This window comes from Osmerus eperlanus, chromosome 14, assembly GCF_963692335.1.
Source record: "Osmerus eperlanus chromosome 14, fOsmEpe2.1, whole genome shotgun sequence".
Lineage (NCBI taxonomy): Eukaryota > Metazoa > Chordata > Actinopteri > Osmeriformes > Osmeridae > Osmerus > Osmerus eperlanus.
Genome location: NC_085031.1, coordinates 17,521,344 through 17,546,980, shown reverse-complemented (window position 1 = coordinate 17,546,980; position 25,637 = coordinate 17,521,344). Strand labels below are relative to the sequence as shown.

The 25,637-nt window shown below is 47.5% G+C and overlaps 2 protein-coding genes across 4 annotated transcripts in view; one reads left to right on the top strand and one right to left on the bottom strand.

Annotated features, from left to right (window-relative positions):
- coro2aa (coronin 2Aa) overlaps positions 1–12,243 on the top strand; it is a 12,461-nt gene extending 218 nt beyond the window's left edge. The window contains exons 2-11 of the mRNA XM_062478258.1: positions 1,455–1,639; positions 2,190–2,339; positions 3,111–3,290; positions 3,753–3,869; positions 5,082–5,186; positions 6,931–7,027; positions 7,411–7,523; positions 7,627–7,717; positions 7,800–8,059; positions 8,353–12,243. Coding sequence (XP_062334242.1) covers positions 1,455–1,639; positions 2,190–2,339; positions 3,111–3,290; positions 3,753–3,869; positions 5,082–5,186; positions 6,931–7,027; positions 7,411–7,523; positions 7,627–7,717; positions 7,800–8,059; positions 8,353–8,484 — 1,430 coding nt within the window. The 3' untranslated portion in view covers positions 8,485–12,243. The remainder of the gene's footprint in view (positions 1–1,454; positions 1,640–2,189; positions 2,340–3,110; positions 3,291–3,752; positions 3,870–5,081; positions 5,187–6,930; positions 7,028–7,410; positions 7,524–7,626; positions 7,718–7,799; positions 8,060–8,352) is intronic.
- A 1,230-nt stretch (positions 12,244–13,473) lies between these two features.
- On the bottom strand, positions 13,474–21,817 carry anp32b (acidic (leucine-rich) nuclear phosphoprotein 32 family, member B). 3 transcript variants are annotated; one of them, XM_062478884.1, is made up of 7 exons: positions 21,590–21,817; positions 19,151–19,300; positions 18,914–19,036; positions 18,363–18,549; positions 14,868–14,983; positions 14,344–14,357; positions 13,474–13,913 (listed from the first exon to the last, which is right to left on the bottom strand). In XM_062478884.1, the coding sequence occupies exons 1-7, from the start codon at positions 21,641–21,643 to the stop codon at positions 13,613–13,615; spliced, it is 945 nt and encodes a 314-aa protein (XP_062334868.1). In that variant the 5' UTR covers positions 21,644–21,817; the 3' UTR covers positions 13,474–13,612. The 3 variants fall into 3 exon arrangements, with proteins under 3 accessions (XP_062334868.1, XP_062334870.1, XP_062334869.1); XM_062478886.1 differs by having other exon boundaries at positions 13,770–14,205; positions 14,297–14,357; positions 21,590–21,806; XM_062478885.1 differs by having other exon boundaries at positions 13,770–14,208; positions 14,297–14,357; positions 21,590–21,802.
- Positions 21,818–25,637: the final 3,820 nt, after the last annotated feature.

The window sequence follows — 25,637 nt, the reverse complement described above, 5'->3', positions numbered from 1 at the left end:
ACAGCGCTCACCTGTGTGTGTGTGTGTGTGTTTAACAGCGCTCACCTGTGTGTGTGTGTGTGTTTAACAGCGCTCACCTGTGTGTGTGTGTGTGTGTTTAACAGCGCTCACCTGTGTGTGTGTGTGTGTGTGTGTGGTGTGTGTGTGTGTGTGTGGTTCTGGGGGGTTCATTGGCGATGGCCCTTCGGTGGTGCTGGTGATGTAATTTCATTACCTCAAACACACACACACACACCAGGATGCTGCCAACAATACAGTCTGTGTGTGTGTGTGTCTCCTGTGTGTGTGTGTGTAAACACCAGTGAGTAGGTTCTGTTGAGACACATGTGAGTCAGCAGGATCAGAACAGCTCATCTGGTCTCCCCTGGTCTCACCTGGCCTCCCTGGTCTCACCTGGTCTCACCTGGCCTCACCAGGCCTCCCTGGTCTCACCCGGCCTCCCTAGTCTCACCTAGTCTCACCTGGCCTCCCTGGTCTCACCTGGCCTCCCTGGTCTCACCAGGCCTCCTTGGTCTCACCTGGTCTCACTGGCCTCACCTGGCCTCCCTGGTCTCACCAGGCCTCCCTGGTCTCACCTGGTCTCACCAGGCCTCCTTGGTCTCACCTGGTCTCACCTGGCTCACCTGGCCTCCCTGGTCTCACCTGGCCTCCCTGGTCTCACCTGGTCTCACCAGGCCTCCCTGGTCTCACCTGGCCTCACCTGGCCTCCTGGTCTCACCTGGCCTCCCTGGTCTCACCTGGTCTCACCAGGCCTCCCTGGTCTCACCTGGCCTCACCTGGCCTCCCCTGGTCTCACCAGGCCTCCCTGGTCTCACCCGGCCTCCCTGGTCTCACCTGGCCTCACCTGGCCTTCCTGGTCTCACCAGGCCTCCCAGGCCTCACCAGGCCTCCCTGGTCTCACCCGGCCTCCCTGGTCTCACCAGGCCTCCCTGGTCTCTGGGAAGCTTGGAGGGTCTGGAGGAGACAGGAAACACATAAACAAGATTTCAAACAGTTTCACAAACAATGTTTTTCTGTCCTTTGGACAAATGATTAGTCAAGTATGAGTCACCTCTGCAGTAAGCTGTCTGCAGCTGCCTAAATCATGTCAACACATGAGCACAATACACAAACATTTCCAAGCAGTTTCTTTCACTTTCCCTGTCGCGCAGCACCAGTGATGTAGACAAACGCCTCAGTCTTCTGCTGAGCAACTGTCCTACACGCTGACAGCTGCTCTCTCTATGGAGTCAGTCTCTCTGAGGAGTCCGTCTCTAAAGAGTCAGTCTCTCTGAGGAGTCAGTCTCTCTGAGGCGCCAATCTCTAAAGAGTCAGTCTCTAAGGAGTCAATCTCTCAAAGGAGTCAGTCTCTAAGGAGTCAGTCTCTCTGAGGAGTCAGTCTCTCTGAGGAGTCAGTCTCTCTGAGGAGTCAGTCTCTCTGAGGAGTCAGTCTCTCTAAGGAGTCAGTCTCTAAGGAGTCAGTCTCTCTGAGGAGTCAGTCGCTAAGGTTGTCTCACTGTGTGTGTGTGTGTTTGTGTCTCAGACAGGGAAGGTAGACCCTCACAGCCCCAGGGTGTCGGGCCACAGGGGAAACGTCCTGGACATCAAGTGGAACCCTTTTAACGACTACTGCATAGCTTCCTGCTCCGAGGATGCTACGGTCAGCACACGCTCACACACACTCACAAACACTCTCACACACACACACTCACACACACACACTCACACACACACACACACTCACAAACACTCTCACACACACACACACTCACACACACACACACTCACAAACACTCTCACACACACACACACACTCACACACACACACACACACACACACACTCACACACACACTCACACACTCTCTCACACACACACACACACACACACACACTCACACACTCTCTCACACACTCTCTCACACACACACTCTCACAAACACTCTCACACACACACACACACACTCTCACACACACACGCACACACACACACTCTCACACACACTCTCACACACACACACTCTCACACACACTTACACACACACACTCGAGAGCAGGAACATGTAGAAGCATGATGATTGTTTTAAAGCACATCTATCGATCATTCCAGACATTCCCGTTGTGTGACTGAGCTGCTCTGCTGCATGTCTCCAGACAAGACAAGACTTCTGTACTGAAGAGCTCTGATGAACGTGTGTGTGTGTGCACCAGGTGAAGATCTGGGACATCCCGTGTAAGGGTCTGCAGAGGAACCTGACGGTGGCCAGGAAGGAGCTGCAGGGACACTCTCGCAGGGTGGGACTGGTGGAGTGGCACCCCACGGCCAGCAACATCCTGTTCAGCACCGCCTACGACTACCAGGTACCTCACACACACTCACACACACACTCATGTCTAGAAGAATGAGTGAGAGAAGAACCATCCCAAGCTGTCCAGCTGACATGCAGTCAAATCAGTTTCCTGTCTGATTTCCTGCTGGGATGTGATAGGCTGCTCCTACCGTAGATCTCTATCTCACCAGCGTCCAATCACATCAAACGTTATTTTTAAAGCCTCTTTGACAAGCAGTGTCACAAAGGGCTTGACAGATGCCCTCAGATCAGAACAGATAACCAGCCCAGATAAGCAGGCCACATATAGGGCACACATACACACATGCATCATAAATGCACACACACACACACGTTGGTAACGCACAATACAGTACATTGTGGGTCTGAAAGGTGCTCGTGTGTGTGTGTGATGCTTGTGTGTGTGTGATTTCTGATGCTTGTGTGTGTGTGTGGTTTCTGATGCGTGTGTGTGTGGTTTCTGATGCGTGTGTGTGATGCGTGTGTGTGTGATGCGTGTGTGTGTGATGCGTGTGTGTGTGATGCGTGTGTGTGTGTGATGCGTGTGTTGCGTGTGTGTGTGATGCGTGTGTGTGTGATGCGTGTGTGTGATGCGTGTGTGTGATGCGTGTGTGTGTGATGCGTGTGTGTGTGATGCGTGTGTGTGATGCGTGTGTGTGTGATGCGTGTGTGTGTGATGCGTGTGTGTGTGATGCGTGTGTGTGTGACGCGTGTGTGTGTGATGCGTGTGTGTGTGATGCGTGTGTGTGTGATGCGTGTGTGTGTGACGCGTGTCCCCCAGGTGATGGTGTGGAACCTGGATGGGCCTGAGCTGGTGCTGAAACACCCCGTGAGGACCATCAGTCTGCACACAGATGTGGTGCTGTCTCTGGCCTTCAGCCCTGACGGCAGACGCATGGCCACCTGCTGCAAGGACAAGAAGATCCGGATCATAGACCCACGCTCTGGAACTCTGCTGCAGGTCTGGGAGGGGGGGAGAGTGTGTGTGGGGTGGGTGAGAGAGTGTGTGTGTGGGGTGGGTGGGAGGGAGGGTGAGAGTGTGTGTGGGGTGGGTGGGAGGGAGGGAGGGAGGGGGAGAGTGTGTGTGGGGTGGGTGGGAGGGAGGGAGGGAGGGAGGGGGAGAGTTTGTGGGGTGGGTGGGAGGGAGGGAGGGAGGGGGAGAGTGTGTGTGGGGGGTGAGAGAGTGTGTGTGGGGTGGGTGGGAGGGAGGGAGGGGGAGAGTGTGTGGTGGATGGGTGAGAGAGTGTGTGTGTGTGTGGGGTGGGTGGGAGGGAGGGAGGGAGGGGGAGAGTGTATGGTGGATGGGTGAGAGAGTGTGTGTGTGGGGTGGGTGGGAGGGAGGGAGGGGGAGAGTGTGTGTGGGGGGTGGAGCACACAGCCTATAATAAGGGGTCTTCTATAATCTGTTTGTGTTTGTTTCCAGGAGGCCAACTGTAAGACTCACCGGGCCAGTAAGGTTCTGTTCCTGGGGAACATGAAGATGGTGCTGACCTCCGGCGGGTCCCGGTGGAACCACAGGCAGATCGCCCTCTGGGACCAGGTAGGAGAAGCACATAAAACCACCTAGAACAACCCTGGTCCTCATGCTCCCCTGCCCTACATGTTCTAGATGTTTCCCTGCTCCAACACACCTGGTTCAGATAAACGAGTTGTTCTTTTGTTGTAAATGTTTCTACATTTTAAAATGTTTATATTGTATATTTAAGGATAGCACACACACACTCGATTTTAGGATCCAATATGTTTATTATGTTTACTGTATGCACCTGCCCACCAAAGTAAATTCCTTGTTTGTGACGACTTACTTGGCTATTAAACACGATTCTGATTCTGATGAAGCTCAGCAGAAGCCTTTTTATTTAGCCCATTTATTTGAATCAGGTGTTGGAAACATCTAAAACATGTAGGACAGGGGGTCCCTGAGGACCAGGGTTGAGAACCATTGAACTTGAATCACCTCAGACCATTTAGAAGCACATAGAATCACCTAGAACCAAGTACAGTCTAAAACCATATGGAAGCATCTGGAGCACCATCTAGATCTGGACAGCCCTCTCTCAGACACACACGCCCTCTGGTGGACAGCTCTCAGACACACACGCCCTCTGGTGGACAGCTCTCAGACACACACGCCCTCTGGTGGACAGCCCTCAGACACACACACCCTCTGATGGACAGCTCTCAGACACACACACCCTCTGATGGACAGCCCTCAGACACACACACCCTCTGGTGGACAGCCCTCAGACACACACACCCTCTGATGGACAGCCCTCAGACACACACACCCTCTGAAGAACTGCACACAAGTCAGACCAGGGGGCGAGGCTGAGAAATGAGCTGCTGTCAAACAGAACAATCTGTGGTTTTAACATTCCTGTTCATGCTCTGTAGAGGGTTCTGGTGGCACAGCAACAAATATGGTGTTCATTAATGGGTGCTGTGTTGATGTTGGGGTGTGGTGTGTGTGTGGGCAGAGGGAGATTATGACTGGTAGATGGATTAAGGTTTTAAAGGACTCTCTAGTCTGTTTAATTCCGCCCTGTTTAATTCCGCCCTGCTAGAGATGTGAGATAAATGAGTGAGCATGATGCCTACTGTGAACTAGGCTGAGATGTCTGTAACACCTCCAACATGCTGATCTGGCTCTGTGTGTGTGTGCCTGTGTGTGTGTGTGTGTGCCTGTGTGTGTGTGTGTGTGTGCCGGTGTGTGCCTGTGTGTGTGTGTGTGTGTGTGTGTGTGTGTGTACAGGAGGACCTGTCTGTTCCCTTACTGCAACATGACCTGGACGGATCGTCAGGAGTGCTGTTCCCCTTCTACGACCCCGACACACACATGTTGTACATCGCGGGCAAGGTGAAACTCAAGGGGGTGCACTTCCTGTCAAACCCAGGTGCACTTCCTGTCAAACCCAGGAAGTACTCTCCTCACCCTAGCAAACAACAGTACACAAGGTGTTTTGTGAGGTGATGCAGTGTTCTAGGCCCACAGGGCTGTAACAGGAGCGATAGCAGTGTGATAACCCTCAGACCTGAACGTGATAAACCTAACCCTCAGACCTGAACGTGATAAACCTAACCCTCAGACCTGAACGTGATAAACCTAACCCTCAGACCTGAACGTGATAAACCTAACCCTCAGACCTGAACGTGATAAACCTAACCCTCAGACCTGAACGTGATAAACCTAACCCTCAGACCTGAACGTGATAAACCTAACCCTCAGACCTGAACGTGATAAACCTAACCCTCAGACCTGAACGTGATAAACCTAACCCTCAGACCTGAACGTGATAAACCTAACCCTCAGACCTGAACGTGATAAACCTAACCCTCAGACCTGAACGTGATAAACCTAACCCTCAGACCTGAACGTGATAAACCTAACCCTCAGACCTGAACGTGATAAACCTAACCCTCAGACCTGAACGTGATAAACCTAACCCTCAGACCTGAACGTGATAAACCTAACCCTCAGACCTGAACGTGATAAACCTAACCCTCAGACCTGAACGTGATAAACCTAACCCTCAGACCTGAACGTGATAAACCTAACCCTCAGACCTGAACGTGATAAACCTAACCCTCAGACCTGAACGTGATAAACCTAACCCTCAGACCTGAACGTGATAAACCTAACCCTCAGACCTGAACGTGATAAACCTAACCCTCAGACCTGAACGTGATAAACCTAACCCTCAGACCTGAACGTGATAAACCTAACCCTCAGACCTGAACGTGATAAACCTAACCCTCAGACCTGAACGTGATAAACCTAACCCTCAGACCTGAACGTGATAAACCTAACCCTCAGACCTGAACGTGATAAACCTAACCCTCAGACCTGAACGTGATAAACCTAACCCTCAGACCTGAACGTGATAAACCTAACCCTCAGACCTGAACGTGATAAACCTAACCCTCAGACCTGAACGTGATAAACCTAACCCTCAGACCTGAACGTGATAAACCTAACCCTCAGACCTGAACGTGATAAACCTAACCCTCAGACCTGAACGTGATAAACCTAACCCTCAGACCTGAACGTGATAAACCTAACCCTCAGACCTGAACGTGATAAACCTAACCCTCAGACCTGAACGTGATAAACCTAACCCTCAGACCTGAACGTGATAAACCTAACCCTCAGACCTGAACGTGATAAACCTAACCCTCAGACCTGAACGTGATAAACCTAACCCTCAGACCTGAACGTGATAAACCTAACCCTCAGACCTGAACGTGATAAACCTAACCCTCAGACCTGAACGTGATAAACCTAACCCTCAGACCTGAACGTGATAAACCTAACCCTCAGACCTGAACGTGATAAACCTAACCCTCAGACCTGAACGTGATAAACCTAACCCTCAGACCTGAACGTGATAAACCTAACCCTCAGACCTGAACGTGATAAACCTAACCCTCAGACCTGAACGTGATAAACCTAACCCTCAGACCTGAACGTGATAAAGCAGATCAATGGAAAGTACTTTAGAAAATAGTAGACAGTGTTAAGGTTAGTACACAGGACACAAGTACTGACCATCTCTCCCTTCTCTCTCTCCCCCCCCCCTCCTCCACTCCCCCCTCCCTCTCAGGGTGATGGTAATATCAGGTACTATGAGATCAGCTCTGAGAAACCCTACATGCACTTCCTCACAGAGTATCGCTCCCTGCTTCCCCAGAAGGGGATGGGTAAGAACCTCTCTCTCTCGCCCTCTCTCTCGCCCTCTCTCTCTCTCGCTCTTTTTCTCAATATCTTTCTTTCTCTCTGTCACTCCCCCTCTTTCTCTCCCTCTCCTTCCTCTCTCTCTTTCTCTTCCTCACTCTCTCTTTGTCTTTCAATCTTAATATCCCTCTCCCTGTTTTTCCCCCTCCCTCTCTTTATTTATCTCTTTCACACACGTCCTCTCTCTATCACATTCTCTTTCTCTCTATGTGTGTGTGTTAGTTTATAAAGTGTTAGTGCACCTGCAAAGTCTTAAATGACTCGTATGCAAATCCTCCTGGCTGTGTTATTTGACTATACAAATCAGTCAGATTTATGCTGTGTGTGTGTGTGTGTGTGTGTGTGTCAGGCGTGATGCCTAAGAGAGGGCTGGACGTGAACTCCTGTGAGGTGTTCAGGTTCTACAAGCTCGTCACCATCAAGAGTCTGATCGAACCTCTGTCCATGATCGTACCTCGCAGGGTAAGACACACACACACACTCACACATGCATAAGATATGTACGTGTATTTGGAAAAATATTCTGTGAATTTTAAATGTGTGTATAAATGTGTGTGTGTGTCAGTCGGAGTCATACCAGGAGGACATCTACCCCATGACAGCAGGGAACCAGCCAGCCCTGACCGCAGAGGACTGGCTCAGTGGCATCGACAAAGGTCAGAGGTCAACACACACACACATCGATACACAAACAGAAGAAGTTCTTCCTGGTTGAGTCCTCTCCCTCTCTCCCTCCAGGCCCCGTCCTGATGTCCCTGAAGCCTGGGACTCGAGTAGCCGACAGCCCCCAGGACTGGAGCTCTGGGAAGGGTCTGGGCAGCGGCCTGGACAGCCGCAGGTCCCAGAACAAGCCGGGCCTGCTACAGCTCAGCTACATCCAAGACCAGCTGGCCACCCCGGAGGGGAGGGAGGGGAAGGAGGAGGACCAGAGTCAGACGTCGTCGCTCAGCAATGGACAAAACCCCACACTCTACTCTCCCCCAAAGACAGAGAATGAGGTGATGGACAGAGGGAGAAGGAGAGGGATGGAGGGATTGGAGGGGAGAAAGGGATGGAGGGATGACTGGTGGAGTAGAGAGAGATGGAAGGAGGAGGAATAGGGGATGGGAGGAGGAGAGAGAGAGGGGACTTCCAGGTGAAAAGAATTTGAGCAAATAAGAGTAATCTTCAATTATTTAAACACCCTTCCTTCTCTGTGTCTGTATACGTATGTGTGCTTGTCTGTGTACGTGTTTGTGTGCGTGTGTGTACATGTGTGTGCGTGTGTACGTGTGTGTGTGTGTGTGTGCAGCTGCGTGTGCGGTTCCACAAGCAGCAGGATGAGATCCGTCGTCTGCGGGAGCAGCTGAACCAAAGAGACGTCCGCATCAGACAGCTGGAGCTGGAGATCAACAACGTCAGGAATGCCCACGGAGACCTCTGAGCCCCCCTCCAGCCCTCCTGCCCCCTCCAGCCCTCCTGCCCCCTCCTGGGCTCTGCTCTGACCCAGGTCCCCCTCCAGCCCTCCTGCCCCCTCCTGGGCTCTGCTCTGACCCAGGTCCCCCTCCAGCCCTCCTGCCCCCTCCTGGGCTCTGCTCTGACCCAGGTCCCCCTCCAGCCCTCCTGCCCCCTCCTGGGCTCTGCTCTGACCCAGGTCCCCCAGGTTTCCTAGCCTGATTATTTTCTGTCTCTTGGAACACTTCTTTTTCCCTCACTTTTTTGGTTGAGGGGTTTGACTGCAGTGGACACATCTCTGGTCTGGGACTGTGTTTGTGTGTGTCCTCTCTGGACTAAGGTGTGTGTGTGTGTGTGTCCTCTCTGGACTAAGGTGTGTGTGTGTGTGTCCTCTCTGGACTAAGGTGTGTGTGTGTGTGTCCTCTCTGGACTGAGTTGTGTGTGTGTCCTCGTATGCTATGATCTCACCCAGACCAAAAATGAACTCTGTTTATGTCCTGTACATGCAATACACACCCTAGCTCACAGTAACCCATACACTAGCTATATATTGATCATCATTCCGTCATTGTCCAATGAAACGGCACCACTCAACATGACCCTCCCACACCACAAAATGTGTTCTTCGTTCTGCTCCAGAGCTATGCAAGTTTTTTGGGGGGTTTTTACGCAAGAAAAAAAGAAAATGCTTTAATGTGCCTACCTTAAAATGAACAATGTGTGTCTCTGTCATTCTGATCGTTGGATTGGATGACAACAGACCTCACTTATGATTGTAAGATACACTGAATTTATTTTTTACCTTTTAATGAATTTCTTATTTTTTTGGCATTTTTAAATACTATACTGTGTGTGGATGCTGGTATTGTGTATGTCGCATGAGAGAAGTTTGTGAAAGGAGGAGCGGTAGAGAGAACCATGTTTAGGTAGAGAGAGAGTATTGAGACACAGATTTTTTTCTATTGCTATGAATATCATTATGACAGTTAAACTAGTGAGATGTCAATCAGCCGAGAGAACAATCGTTGCCTGGGAACAGCCGGCTGCTGTCGACACCTGCAGCCATGGTGGTGCTTCTTTTAATGTTTTAATTCAGTTGTATTTTTTCTGTTTTTAACGTGCAAACAAAACAATATCAGCCATATGAATGAAAGTGTGATGAAGTCGCAGCAGAGGCAAAGAACGAGTGCGGGGGGGATTCCCCAGAATGCATTGCACACAGGTGACGTGATTGGCTCAAAGGGATGTACCACACAGCCAACCAGGAAGTTCATAGTTCTGTTTCAGATATATCCCATAATAACCGACTTCACCTGTTGAACTGTCACTCGCAAGGCAGGATCCCTCTTCTTAAAGGTAACGCTGTAATCACAACACTGTACCCAAACATACCAAGGAGCTAGGAACATAGGTTTATTAGTTATTAAATAAGAAAGGAGGTGGTATTGTTTTCACAAGGGTGACTTCTGGCCCACTTAACCCTTGTGTTATCTTCGGGTCATTCTGACCCATCAGTCATTGTGACCCACCGTCGTATTGCGACAGATTTACCGCATACAAAGACAAAGTGAAGCATTTTCTTTTAACAGCTAGGCTGTCTCAGACCCCCCACATTGCAAAGGTTAAAAGAAAATTATTTTAATTTGTTTTTGCATTGGGTAAAATTGGGTAAACACAACGATGGTTCGTTATGAACCTTTGGGTCATGTGACCCGAAGGCAGCACAAGGGTTAAAACATATACAGATTCAATAGAACAACCAAACTGCTGTTCGTGTCACATCCTGTCTGTGCAGGAAACTGGGACTGTCATTTGTTTTTAGGGGTGGGGGGAAAAATCGATTCGCATTGAATTACGATTCAATCTTCTAGCGATTCATATCGATTCACAAATTTCTAAAATCGATTTTAAAAAATTACAATGAGTTTACTAAACTGTAAGACAATACATTTAAAGGTTTTGATGCATTGAGATTTTTTTCTTCAACACTTAACTGACTATAACAGTCAAATAGAAACAAGTAACACTAAACAGCAAACTGGAATCAAATGTAAGCATATATTGAATCGAAATTTGATTAAAAATCAATGAATCGATTTTTGATCGAATCGTGACCCCAAGAATCAAATCGAATTGTGAGGTACCAAAAGTTTCCCACCCCTATTTGTTTTACTTTAAAATATCTTGTTTTTTAGTAACGCAGGATAATGTCGATGCTTAAGAGTTTTGTCACAATTAGGAAAGGATATAGGAGTATAATTGAAAGTTTCAAAAGCCATCGTGTATATATTTATCTATACTGTTAAATGACTTTACAGGGAATACAATACATTTTGTCACTTTATGAAATTCTAAAGTAAGAGTAAAGAAACTATGAAAGGGAATTTGTTTTAACGATGCTTTCCTAATCTTTGCACTAGTCTGATCTTAACCATAGCTTTTATGCGGTCGCTTGTGAAACTGTTGTTGTAAGACTGGTTGATAGACAACTGGAGGTTGTCTCTGGACTGAGCTTAGCTTTGGACGCTGTTTGGCGCGTAAATATGGACATTCGACAGAACCTTAATGACCATCGCTGCACACATGATACTCAAAGATCACTGTGATCCAGGCTGGCTTACTCTTCAGAATGGTTCTGGACACGGCCCGACAGACCGTCTGTAACACGTCGTGAACACGGCCCGACAGAGCGTCTGTAACACGCCGTGGACACGGCCCGACAGACCGTCCGTAACAGGCCGTGGACGCTCTAGACGGTGTCTCGGTTCTGCTCTGATTAAACAACCATGCACACGTCCGTTAACCTGAATGACACCTTTCCAAGCTATAGCTAATGCTCTCGTTTGTTTTCAGTGATTTCTGTGGAGAAGGAGAGCGTGTTCAGTGTTGGAGTGCAGCCCTGTGGTTTACTCATTGACTGGGACCTCTAAACAGGACCAAAGGTCTGAGGTAGAACAAACGCTAACTGGACTGGCTAACCCTAACCCCTAACCTTGGCTCAACACGTCCAGCGCCCTCACCTCACCGCGTTCTCAGGGCAGAGCTTGTCTGTGTTGTGGTCACATGTGCAGGTGGTCCGTTTGTGCGAGTCATGAACTTTATATGACCCAGCCGTAGCTTCTGAACTAGTTTAGCATTGCCATCTTAGCGACACCTTAACTGGCAGCTTACTGTCTAGAATACTACACCGTTCATCACCTGTGGTGCTGTGCAAGGGGTCTTCTTAACCCCCACATTTGTATGTTTTTTTTTCTCCATTGACTAATGACATGGACAAGTTCCAACACACAGACAAGCCAAGACCAAATGACAAACGGAATGCATCCGATCCGGAACATTCTGTAGTTCTTGAGAACTAGAAATTCCGGAACGGTACCTATTTCACTCTAGAATGTCAGTAACTGGATGTTCTCGGTTTCAAATTTGCGAAAACAGGTAATATTTCAGCAGGAAGAGTTGTAGCTCGCGTGAGGTCATAATGCTGCTTTTAATAGTGATTTTCCCTCTTTGGTAAATACGGTATCTGCTGGGCAATATGACCAGATCAGACTTATTGTGCCTCAGAATTCTTGCTAGTTTGGTTTTCTGGATTGATTATTGTGATGTCTTAAAAAAGACATGAAGGCTACACACAACTAGAGTTCTTTTTTTTGTTTTAAGTATGAATGTATGACTTGTTTACTTTTGTTTTCTTTCTGTGAGATAACCCTGTGCATATTAAACAAATAAAAAAAACATGTAAAACGTTTTTCTGAATATCTAAGGTAAAATATCTGAAATACTACCTGCATTACCTGTATGATAGTGTTATTGTAACTAACACCATTTGTGTTGGTAGCAAACTATGAAACTCGTAGTTTCTATGAAATTCCCCACAATTCAGTCATTTGCTCAGGTTATGACTACCGGTTGTAAAATGTTGACAGTTCTTCCTTGTGTCTCCTCCAGACCCCCTCCTTGCCCTCAGCCAGGCTCTGGGACTTCCTGGACGTAATTCACTCTCAAGCTGGTGGAACGAAACATTTAGTTGAACACGTTGATTGCTAGGTTTGGTGTCCTAGCCCTTGACTATGAAACATGGGTAGATTTGGTACCACCTTGGCTGGCGTTTATGTGGCCTAATCAGCCCTGCTTCAGATCCTCCACACAGCTTTTGGAGCAGATGTCCTACTCTTCCACACCTGAGAAACTCAACTTCTCTGGTAAGTGTACATCTAGAACAACACCATCTCTGGTAAGTGTACATCTAGAACAACACCATCTCTGGTAATTGTACATCTAGAACAACACCATCTCTGGTAAGTGTACATCTAGAACAACACCATCTCTGGTAAGTGTACATCTAGAACAACACCATCTCTGGTAATTGTACATCTAGAACAACACCATCTCTGGTAAGTGTACATCTAGAACAACACCATCTCTGGTAAGTGTACATCTAGAACAACACCATCTCTGGTAAGTGTACATCTAGAACAACACCATCTCTGGTAAGTGTACATCTAGAACAACACCATCTCTGGTAAGTGTACATCTAGAACAACACCATCTCTGGTAAGTGTACATCTAGAACAACACCATCTCTGGTAAGTGTACATCTAGAACAACACCATCTCTGGTTAGTGTACATCTAGAACACCATAAGATTCAACAGAAGCACCGCTGAAATCCAGAAATTTGGAAAGGAAATCTGCCCTTGTGTAGCACCCTTGGTTCCCAGTGACTCAGCAGAGCCACAGGACATGAGAGGTTTACATGGGAGGGGGTCTGGATGTTGTAACTCTACCACTACATCAACCCCACCTGTGACAGTTTGGTTTTGACAGTTGCAAAGACATGGCAGGGGCAGGGCCAAAAGCGCAAAATGTTAACATTTTATTTACAAAGTTTTTTTTTTTTTGTCATACAGAAAGTAAAAATGTAGCTACAACCTTGATTTGTGCAACAGGCGGCCACACTCAAATTCAGCGCTCGCTCGTTGCACAGTTGCTATAGCGATCATTTTATTTAAGGGAAAAATGAGGAAAACGCAAACAGAGGAGAGAGAGAGGGGAAAAATAAAAACACCCCAAAATAATTAAAAATTAAGAAAAAATAAAACAAAATCCAACAAAATATTAAAAGTACAGACCCAAAACTAGACACCAGTCCCACAGTCCCGGGGCGCGAGCACATGACCTGGGCTTGTTGACAGTGATTTTTGGAATGCTGAGTGGTGGGCTGCTGGGGGGGGGGGGGGGGCAGTGGCTCTCGGTTCCTGGGGGAGGGGAAAGAGGGAGGGGGGGTGCAGCTCCACTCGACCCACCCGTACGATACAGTCTTGTCCCGCATGAGAGCTCAAAGCTGGGGATGGGGGTGTGAATAGGCTGGGTGTCTGGGTGGAGAGGAGGGTGGGCGTCCAAGTGTGGGTGGGTACTTGGGGGAGGGGGTTGTTGGGGGAGAGGGGGAGGGCAGAGGAGGGAGGGCAGAGGAGGGGTTGTTGGGGGAGAGGGGGAGGGCAGAGGAGGGGTTGTTGGGGGAGAGGGGCAGGGCAGAGGAGGGGTTGTTGGGGGAGAGGGGGAGGGCAGAGGAGGGGTTGTTGGGGGAGAGGGGCAGGGCAGAGTTGGTAAATCGACAGGCTCTCTTTTCTTTCTCTCTTAGTCGTCGTCATCATCGTCATCATCTTCATCCTCGGGGTCTCGCTTCCTCTTCTCTCCTTTTCCCGCCTCGGCTTCTAGGAGAACACGAGACACCTCACATCAAAACATTCCTCTGTCAGCTGTCTGGTGGGATGGTGTGTGAGACGAGTGTTGGGTACCCACCATCTTCCTCCTCTTCATCATCCTCATCCTCCACTTCACCTTCCTGTCCCAAGTCTTCCTCCTGGAAAAGTGAGAACCAAGTGAGTTTGTTGAAATGAGCGTCTGGAGCGAAGATGGACTATCCTTTGTCATCTATATGTATGTCTATGTGGTGTAGTCACGCTGCTTGTCAGTATTGCTTTCCTCGTACTGGGATTCAAACTCAGGTCCTCTGACTCGCAAACACGGCCTCAACCTTTACAAACAGCGTAACCAGCTACCCTACTGAAAAGCTATTCGATGGCTGTATTTATACTGAGGAGTGTGTTGAAACAATTCAACTCAGTTACATATACTCTTGTCCAATGGTCAGCGACCCCCCGCCCTGCATGTTCTAGATGTTTCCCTGCTCCAACACTCCTGATTCTAATGAATGTGTCGTTATCAAGGTCAGCAAAAGCCTGGTAACGGCCCACTCATTAGAATGAGGTGTGTTGGAGCAGGAGAACATCTAGAACATGCAGGACAGGAGGTCATGCGGACCAGGGTTGACGACCACTGGTCTAGTCTGTCAGAGGACAACACCACCTACCTCGTCATCTCCGCTGCCCTCCTCGTCATCCTCCTCTCCTTCTACCTCCTCTTCATCGTCATCATCCTCGTCCTCGTCAAAGTCTTCCTCCTCCCCATCCTCGTCCTCCTCACCCTCTAACATGAGGAAACGCCACACAGTAGAACAGAGATTAGACCCACAGTGGACAACACTCGCTTGTTTAGTTGAAAACTTCCATTTAGATGAGTGATTTATCCAGGAAGGAAGAAAGGATGAATGTATGGATGATGATGACTGTGTGGAGGATGATGATGACTGTGTGGATGATGATGATGACTGTGTGGAGGATGATGACTGTGTGGAGGATGATGACTGTGTGGAGGATGATGACTGTGTGGAGGATGATGACTGTGTGGAGGATGATGACTGTGTGGAGGATGATGACTGTGTGGAGGATGATGACTGTGTGGATGATGATGACTGTGTGGAGGATGATGACTGTGTGGAGGATGATGACTGTGTGGAGGATGATGACTGTGTGGAGGATGATGACTGTGTGGAGGATGATGACTGTGTGGAGGATGATGACTGTGGATGATGATGATGACTGTGTGGAGGATGATGACTGTGTGGAGGATGATGACTGTGTGGAGGATGATGACTGTGTGGAGGATGATGACTGTGTGGAGGATGATGACTGTGTGGAGGATGATGACTGTGTGGAGGATGATGACTGTGTGGAGGATGATGACTGTGTGGAGGATGATGACTGTGTGGAGGATGATGACTGTGTGGAGGATGATGACTGTGTGGAGGATGATGACTGTGTGGAGGATGATGACTGTGTGGAGGATGATGACTGTGTGGAGGATGATGACTGTGTGGAGGATGATGACTGTGTGGATGATGATGACTGTGTGGAGGATGATGACTGTGTGGAGGATGATGACTGTGTGGAGGATGATGACTGTGTGGAGGATGATGACTGTGTGGAGGATGATGACTGTGTGGAGGATGATGACTGTGGATGATGATGATGACTGTGTGGAGGATGATGACTGTGTGGAGGATGATGACTGTGTGGAGGATGATGACTGTGTGGAGGATGATGACTGTGTGGAGGATGATGACTGTGTGGAGGATGATGACTGTGTGGAGGATGATGACTGTGTGGAGGATGATGACTGTGTGGATGATGATGACTGTGTGGAGGATGATGACTGTGTGGAGGATGATGACTGTGTGGAGGATGATGACTGTGTGGAGGATGATGACTGTGTGGAGGATGATGACTGTGTGGAGGATGATGACTGTGTGGAGGATGATGACTGTGTGGAGGATGATGACTGTGTGGAGGATGATGACTGTGTGGAGGATGATGACTGTGTGGAGGATGATGACTGTGTGGAGGATGATGACTGTGTGGAGGATGATGACTGTGTGGAGGATGATGACTGTGTGGAGGATGATGACTGTGTGGAGGATGATGACTGTGTGGAGGATGATGACTGTGTGGAGGATGATGACTGTGTGGAGGATGATGACTGTGTGGAGGATGATGACTGTGTGGAGGATGATGACTGTGTGGAGGATGATGACTGTGTGGAGGATGATGACTGTGTGGAGGATGATGACTGTGTGGAGGATGATGACTGTGTGGAGGATGATGACTGTGTGGATGATGATGACTGTGTGGAGGATGATGACTGTGTGGAGGATGATGACTGTGTGGAGGATGATGACTGTGTGGAGGATGATGACTGTGTGGATGATGATGACTGTGTGGAGGATGATGACTGTGTGGAGGATGATGACTGTGTGGAGGATGATGACTGTGTGGAGGATGATGACTGTGTGGAGGATGATGACTGTGTGGAGGATGATGATGACTGTGTGGAGGATGATGACTGTGTGGAGGATGATGACTGTGTGGAGGATGATGATGACTGTGTGGAGGATGATGACTGTGTGGAGGATGATGACTGTGTGGAGGATGATGACTGTGTGGAGGATGATGACTGTGTGGAGGATGATGACTGTGTGGAGGATGATGACTGTGTGGAGGATGATGACTGTGTGGAGGATGATGACTGTGTGGAGGATGATGACTGTGTGGAGGATGATGACTGTGTGGAGGATGATGACTGTGTGGAGGATGATGACTGTGTGGAGGATGATGACTGTGTGGAGGATGATGACTGTGTGGAGGATGATGACTGTGTGGAGGATGATGACTGTGTGGAGGATGATGACTGTGTGGAGGATGATGACTGTGTGGAGGATGATGACTGTGTGGAGGATGATGACTGTGTGGAGGATGATGACTGTGTGGAGGATGATGACTGTGTGGAGGATGATGACTGTGTGGAGGATGATGACTGTGTGGAGGATGATGACTGTGTGGAGGATGATGACTGTGTGGAGGATGATGACTGTGTGGAGGATGATGACTGTGTGGAGGATGATGACTGTGTGGAGGATGATGACTGTGTGGAGGATGATGACTGTGTGGAGGATGATGACTGTGTGGAGGATGATGACTGTGTGGAGGATGATGACTGTGTGGAGGATGATGACTGTGTGGAGGATGATGACTGTGTGGAGGATGATGACTGTGTGGATGATGATGACTGTGTGGAGGATGATGACTGTGTGGAGGATGATGACTGTGTGGAGGATGATGACTGTGTGGAGGATGATGACTGTGTGGATGATGATGACTGTGTGGAGGATGATGACTGTGTGGAGGATGATGACTGTGTGGAGGATGATGACTGTGTGGAGGATGATGACTGTGTGGAGGATGATGACTGTGTGGAGGATGATGACTGTGTGGAGGATGATGATGACTGTGTGGAGGATGATGACTGTGTGGAGGATGATGACTGTGTGGAGGATGATGATGACTGTGTGGAGGATGATGACTGTGTGGAGGATGATGACTGTGTGGAGGATGATGACTGTGTGGAGGATGATGACTGTGTGGAGGATGATGACTGTGTGGAGGATGATGACTGTGTGGAGGATGATGACTGTGTGGAGGATGATGACTGTGTGGAGGATGATGACTGTGTGGAGGATGATGACTGTGTGGAGGATGATGACTGTGTGGAGGATGATGACTGTGTGGAGGATGATGACTGTGTGGAGGATGATGACTGTGTGGAGGATGATGACTGTGTGGAGGATGATGACTGTGTGGAGGATGATGACTGTGTGGATGATGATGACTGTGTGGAGGATGATGACTGTGTGGAGGATGATGACTGTGTGGAGGATGATGACTGTGTGGAGGATGATGACTGTGTGGAGGATGATGACTGTGTGGAGGATGATGACTGTGTGGAGGATGATGACTGTGTGGAGGATGATGACTGTGTGGAGGATGATGACTGTGTGGAGGATGATGACTGTGTGGAGGATGATGACTGTGTGGAGGATGATGACTGTGTGGAGGATGATGACTGTGTGGAGGATGATGACTGTGTGGATGATGATGACTGTGTGTAATAAAAGGCAGGAAGGGAGTCGAACCCTCGTCATCGTCGTCGTCCACCCCGTCCACCTCTCCGTCCGAGTCGGAGGCTTCCCTGTCCTCGAGGTCATACCCGTCCAGGTATGTGAGCTGGGGCAGCAGCTTGAACACGCTCTCCCTGTAGTCGTTTAGGTTCGTCACCTCGCAGTTAAACAGGTCCAGGCTCTTCAGGTTGTCAAGCTTTTTCTACAAGAAACAAACACATTCTCCTCACATTTTCATGAATTCAGCAGCGCAAGGAAGTACAGCAGGAGATCCAAGGATCAAAAGTGCTTAGATCTAACCCAGACCTAGGTCAGACCTCGGTCAGACCTAGGTCTGACTGAGTTTCGGTGGTCAGTCAAGGAGCGGTCTGTTTGCTAGCCACATCGCATATCAACTACAGACTAACAAATTAGTTAATTAAACAGTTGTAACAGTAACGCTTATATTTAAAGTAAAAATGTAAACGTGAAATTCTAAGTGGGATGTGACTTGCGGTTTTACACTTGAGTAGGCTACTGGTATCGTGTCGCACTTAAATGTGTCCTGCCTGGGCGCCAGTACTCACCAAAGGTTCCAACGTGCTGATGTCCTTCAGTTTGTTTCCGCTGAGGTTTAGATGCGTGAGGTTGGGGAGCTTCTCTGCTAAAACGTCGAGGCCACCAGTGATTCTGTTGTCGCTGAGCTCCAACTGACAAAATAAATATAAAATAGGGTAGAATTTGAGACACTTGTAAACCTGTAGTTTAAGGTATTTTAAACATTAGCTGGTCCAACGTAGTATGGAACGGGAAAGCAACTTTACCTTTTTGAGTTTTCCGAGTTTGGGGAGGTTAGAGACAGACATTAAGCCAACATTTATCAAACTGAGAAATTCCAAGTTGACAAATTCAGCTGTGAGACCTTCAATTTTCCCTTCATTAGATCGACAGTTGTCAAGGACCAGTTCTCGTACCTGTAAAAGAATACAAATAAACTGTTCAATATTGTATTCATCGTTTGAACATATTAGTTAAAGCTGTTGCATGTTTCAATATCCTAGGTTTTAAAGTTCATAGTGGAGAAAAGCACATGATCCAGTGTGTCTGACATGTACAATTCTAACACAATTTTTAACAATTGACAGCATCAGTTTGAGTCGTGAACTTAGAACGTGTACAGGAACCTAGATAGACGTGTGTTTTTCGAAAAAGACTACCAACTAAATAACAACTTTATTAAATCCCTTACAACATAATGCCCTACATCCACGCTTGTCGAAAGGAGGAGTTTACAGTGTGGGCACAACACTATAGCTGCGCAATCAAATGCTCGATTAAACGTTGAACAAAGTTATTGTAAAACGTCAAAGATCATGATTTGCGCCCTCTCAAAGTCAAACACCTAAAATACTACTGTGTGTCCACGATAAGTGTTTCAATCGTATGGTAAAGCCACCGCGAGTGTATTCTTTAAGACATATGCCAGGAAGAGGAACGGTAGAAAACAGATGCACCTTTCCCTTGCTCTGCCGATGCAGTCACTAATGACAAATGCAATGATTTTTGTTAGCTAGCAGCTCGCTACAGGCTAGCCAGCCATTGCCCTTTTAAGCGCTGCGTGCAGTGAAGAGCTGCAGGAGAAGTTTGTCAGCCGCCATTACCCACACTACAGCAACGGGAAGGATTGCGAATATACTCTGTAAAGATATACTTTTTATTTTCAAATCAAATTTGAGAGGGGAATTGGATCGTCTTGTCGTCGAGCGATCGACCGATATTACAGATTGTTACGTTAAATCGGCGTTTTTGTTCCAATGGCGAAGGAAATATTCATAACGGAAATTAGTAAGACAAAGATGGAGAAAGTTCCTTTCTCCAGAGCTTCAAAGACGACAGAATGACAACATGGCGATTCCTGAGATACAGTATGCAGACATCTCTTGAACACTTCGACGGGAAATGACTGCTAACACGTAGTAATACAGTATAAATATCAATTTGTAATCCTCTTTCACTGTATAATATTTGTATAGATTTTTGCATGAATGAAGGGCGCGGGGATGTCGAATTTTAACTACCCACGCATCGAACGGGTTGCTCGGTGTCGTGTCAGTCAGGCAGACTGTTCCACAAGCCGGCGACCATACTAGTACTTTCAGATAGTATTGTCTATGTAGCGGGTCAAAAGTAAACATTTCAGCGAAATGACACAACACAGTTAATCCAAACCCGGGGCATCATAGTCTGTAACAGATGGATTTATACCGTTTAGTCGTTGTTCCTGGAACATAATATGGCGGGAACCAAACATTGTCAGATCCGTGCCGGAATTATTGGAATTGACTCATTTAATTTCAGGATGATTCAATAAATCAACTAACTTAGGCAGAGAATAGTCTAAAACCTAAATGCTAATATTACGCAACTTAATTCTGGATTTAAACTTTATGCAGCCCATCATAATTAAGGTATGGTATTGTTGTTTGGCCACTCTAAACTTGACTTGGTTGGTGATCAACGTAAACGTTTACATAAAATGGAACATTGTAACTTGGCGGATTGATAGTAGCTATATAGGATTTGGGTGACTCGTGAGAGTCAGTAAGTGACTAATTTTTTGTTTGCGTATCCAGCTAGCTACAGCTGCTGAATGTGTCCCGACCCAATCTGGATAAATGATCATTGCTCCACCCGTGATCTTGATTAAGAGATCAAAAGTATTACGAGGCGTTTTTTCGTTTTTGACTAATTGCTGAGGGGTGTAAAGTGCATTGTAATAAAGGGCGCCCCATTTTAGCAGTTATGCTAGCCACAAACATGGCTTCCAAGGTCTATATAAAATAAACCATTTCGTTTGTCAGAACGCACGGGAGGGAAACTGACATTCTTCTAACGCCGATGTAAATAGAAGTTAACAAATTGGGCCACATCGTTGCCATCGAATCGTGTGTGCAACCATCGACCGAGGGGACTGGGGAACGTTACAACCCTGCAATAATGCCAGCAAGCTAAAGAATCGGCTTTCGAAAGTAACGATTGAATATAGCTTTTCTCGTTTTGTTGCCCCTTCACGCCCTAACGGATACTCTATAACAGATAAAGCTTGTTACAGTTAAGTATTTTCCGCCCTATTAATAAATGAGAAACATAAACCCCATGTGGTCACCATTTGCTAGCTACACAGGTCACTTGGAAAGCAAAAAAGTAGCAAGCTAGCAATGCTAGCCAGAAAACTAAAGGTTTGGTTTAAAAGGCAGACTTACATCAGATGGTGTCATGTTTCGAAGCTCCAAGTGGATCCTCTTTTTCATGTCCATTTTGCCCTTCCGAAAGTTTAAACTTTTCTCTCTGGGGTTTTGCTGGAATCTTTTCTCAGTCCAAATGCTGAGAGATGCCCTAATGGAGGAAGAATATGGGACTGTATAATGAACTGAGCCAAACGCCAAGTTAGTCGGGGAGAGGAGAAACCATGGAGGGAAACGGGACTGAAACAAAATATATACTAAACAGCGCCATCTCTGGCCAGAACATCCCACTGCCGTTAAAAAGGCATTGCAGTCACTAAACATGACGATGCCGTGGAACTGTTCTAATGGTGGTGGTGCAATTTATTTCTGAAGAAGTAATGTGTGTTATGTAAAAAATAAAATAAAAAAGCCTAAATCTCCATCTGTCATTCTGTTGAGCTAATATGGATTTGTATGTCTGCTTATTCGTCGTGTCATGTTGAAAAATGGAAAAAAATGAATATGGCAGGTATTGTTGTATACATCCATTTTTACATTTAGTCATTTAGCAACATGCTTACGATGACAAAACACACCTCAGGCTAAGTTCACTAATGATTTATATTTCTAAACAATTTATACGTGATATGATTTACTTTGAATGTTTTTATGACTTAATTCCTGTTTTTTTTGCCCAATCAGATGAACACTTTTAAATAACAAACATGGCCTACCTGCAGATTCAACCCTATTGTTGTCAATAATTGGCTTCATTTATTTCGTATTTATTTGTTGTACAGCATAACCACATCTTACACAGCTGACCTATAAATCAAAAACAAGTGTAATTATTCAACAAAATGTCCACAATATGGTCTCATTTTGGAATAAATCCTTATTCTATAAGACAAGTTTGACATTAGCAGTGATTTGAGAAACGAGCGTAACTGTAACCTGTGTTGGTGAATGTTGTAGGAGTACCTGCATGTCTCTGTAGCCTGGCCTGGAAGCAGCTTGCAGTTTGTTTGGAGAGCAGTGAAGAGAGCATTGTAGGTCTCCTACGAGGGGGAAATTTCCCCTCTGCCACTTCCTGCATCGACTCATGGTCCCCCAGATTGAAGAGGGCTCCTGTGTGCTCGCCTCACAACCTCCACCGCCTCCACTCAGACTACCAGCACCAGAACACCCCTCTGACACAGAACAGGAAGTACACACACACGCTCTCAACAGAGGCTGTTGAATAGGCAAACTAGGGTGCATTCTGTGGAGGCGTGAGAGGAACTACTGGTGCTGAGGAACATACACATCGTCCATGTTTGGTTTCTGGAGAGGTGATATGGTTTAAGGTGTCTGACTCAAATATAGTTTACTTTCTTATACTTCACAACAAGTGTCACTTAGTAAGTACGTGTATAAAAACAATTTTCACAACACCTACAGAGATATACAAGTTGTTTACCAGTGTGTAATACGGTGTATTACTGCTGTAAGTCTACCTCTGTTTCTGTGTTAACACAGAACATGCACAGTATACAATGATAGGACCATTCATCACACGCAATACCAGTTTGTGTCCACGATCTCGTACGGGATTGATACATCAGTGGTCTATCCAGCTGACAGCGTATGCCTCTTCCAGCACACAGGGTTATTGTAATACTCTGGCCAGCTACAACGCTGCACACACGGATGGTAGTGGAGGGTATTTACCAGTAGGGGGCGATGTTCCATGTATTTCAACAAAAGTGCTTTCTCAGTCGAACTAACCATGAGTTTATCAAACACCACATGTATGTGAGCCTGCCTGCCTCTCTCACTGTCCCTGCTTATAATAACTGATTAGAAATACTCACAGTCTAGCAGCAGGGAGCGGGGTGGTTGTTAGAGGCAGTATACTATGCTGGGATACTAGTTCAAGTTCTTTGTGTGTTTAAGATAGTTTGAGTGTATTTTTGTGTGTGAGTGTATGTGTGTGTGTGTGTGTGTTTGAAAGCCTACGGAACTCAAACCATTCGTATCGCACATTGTTGCCATTTTGGGCTTACGTTAAACAGAAAACCATTCACACACACCACTGTTTTTACTTAACTGTAAAATGTTTTCCTTCAAAACCGCAGATTGTCATTAGGATAAAGTCCTACACATCTACTCAAAAGAGAAAACTGTACTTTCAATGCTATGACCGAGTACTTGGCTTTTGGGATTTTGAGACGTGTTAATTCACCCAGAAGGGAAAGTCTTGAAACAGGAAACATGTTGGACCTGGTCAGTCCTGCATCTCTCCCTCCTCACAACAGTCTGGAGAGAACACTCATGTTCTCCCTCTCCTCACAACAGTCTGGAGAGAACACTCATGTTCAGTGAACATCTGCGTCTGAATAAACCAGCAGAAACGTCCTGAGCCAGGCCTCTGATCTGAGACCAGTTGTTGATCACTGAGCCAGGCCTCTGATCTGAGACCAGTTGTTGATCACTGAGCCAGACCTCTGATCTGAGACCAGTTGTTGATCACTGAGCCACACCTCTGATCTGAGACCAGTTGTTGATCACTGAGCCAGTCCTCTGATCTGAGACCAGTTGTTGATCACTGAGCCAGTCCTCTGATCTGAGACCAGTTGTTGATCACTGAGCCAGGCCTCTGATCTGGGACCAGTTGTTGATCACTGAGCCAGTCCTCTGATCTGAGACCAGTTGTTGATCACTGAGCCAGTCCTCTGATCTGAGACCAGTTGTTGATCACTGAGCCAGTCCTCTGATCTGAGACCAGTTGTTGATCACTGAGCCAGGCCTCTGATCTGGGACCAGTTGTTGATCACGACTGAAAACCCTCACAAACGGCGGGAAACAGATTCTAGGTCAGTGGCCACGCGCATGCAGGGATTCAGCCAAGATTCCTGCACATGCAGCTGTAGCGGAGGCCTTCAGCCTCGCCTGATCTGAGGAGAACCCCGTCAAGACCAGGGGGCCCTGGCCCACACGCCCAGCTATGACCCCCTCGGCCGAAAGGGGGAGGAGCTTGTCGGCTGGGTGTGTGCTCAGCAGGGAGGTAACTGCTGTCCCGGGGGGTCAAGCAGCAGGCCCCGTGTGCGGGGGGCAGATTGAGAACACGCCCTGGACAAGGCCCTGCTCCCTGGCAGAGAGAGAGAGATAAGAGGCGTCTGCTGCGGGCTGGCTTCCTGGAACAGCAGAGTCCCCCGTGAGAGGCTGGGGGGGGCTGGCTTCCTGGAACAGCAGAGTCCCCCGTGAGAGGCTGGGGGGAGGGGGGCCGTCCCTCTTTTCCCGCCTCTTTTGAAAACAAAACGAGTCAGTGTTGCTGGGGAGCCTTCTCCCCAGCTGTGAGAAGAGAGGAGAGAGAAGATAAGAAAGAACGAGGGGAGTGGAAATAGATGTCTCTCGGATTAGATTAGTGTTCAGTATCAACTGGATTCTCAAGCTTGTGTGTTTAAGGAAAGAAGAGAAAGAAAGAAGCAGGAGAAGAGAAACATTGATGTAATGTTGTGCAGTTTGAGGGGTGGGGGGTTTGTCTTGAGTGAGCGAGACAGAACCTGTTATGGTTTCAGGAATGCAGCTCTGTATGGTAACCACACAGCTATGTATACACTGTCACACTGACGTGAAAGAGAGAGAGAAAGGGAGAGAGAGAGATGAAGAGAGAGAGAGAGAGAGAGGGAGAGACACACACACAGAGAGAGACACACACACAGAGAGAGACACACACAAAGACGACTGTGACAGATGATTAGTGTCATTACCCGGGTCAGCACCGGTAGCAAAACACACTGTTGCATGTGCTGTTTGTCTGGTTACAGTTTGAATCTTCTCACAGGCAGATAGACGCACACACACTAGCAGGCATACACACTGCAGGTTGTTTTATACCTGCTGTCTCTCTCTCTCTCTCTCTCTCTCTCTCTCTCTCTCTCTCTCTCTCTCTCTCTCTCTCTCTCTCTCTCTCTCTCTCTCTCTCTCTCTCTCTCTCTCTCTCTCTCTCTCTCTCTCTCTCTGTCTCTCTCTCTCTCTCTCTCTCTCTCTCTCTCTCTCTCTCTCTCTCTCTCTCTCTCTCTGTCTCTCACTCGCTCTGTTT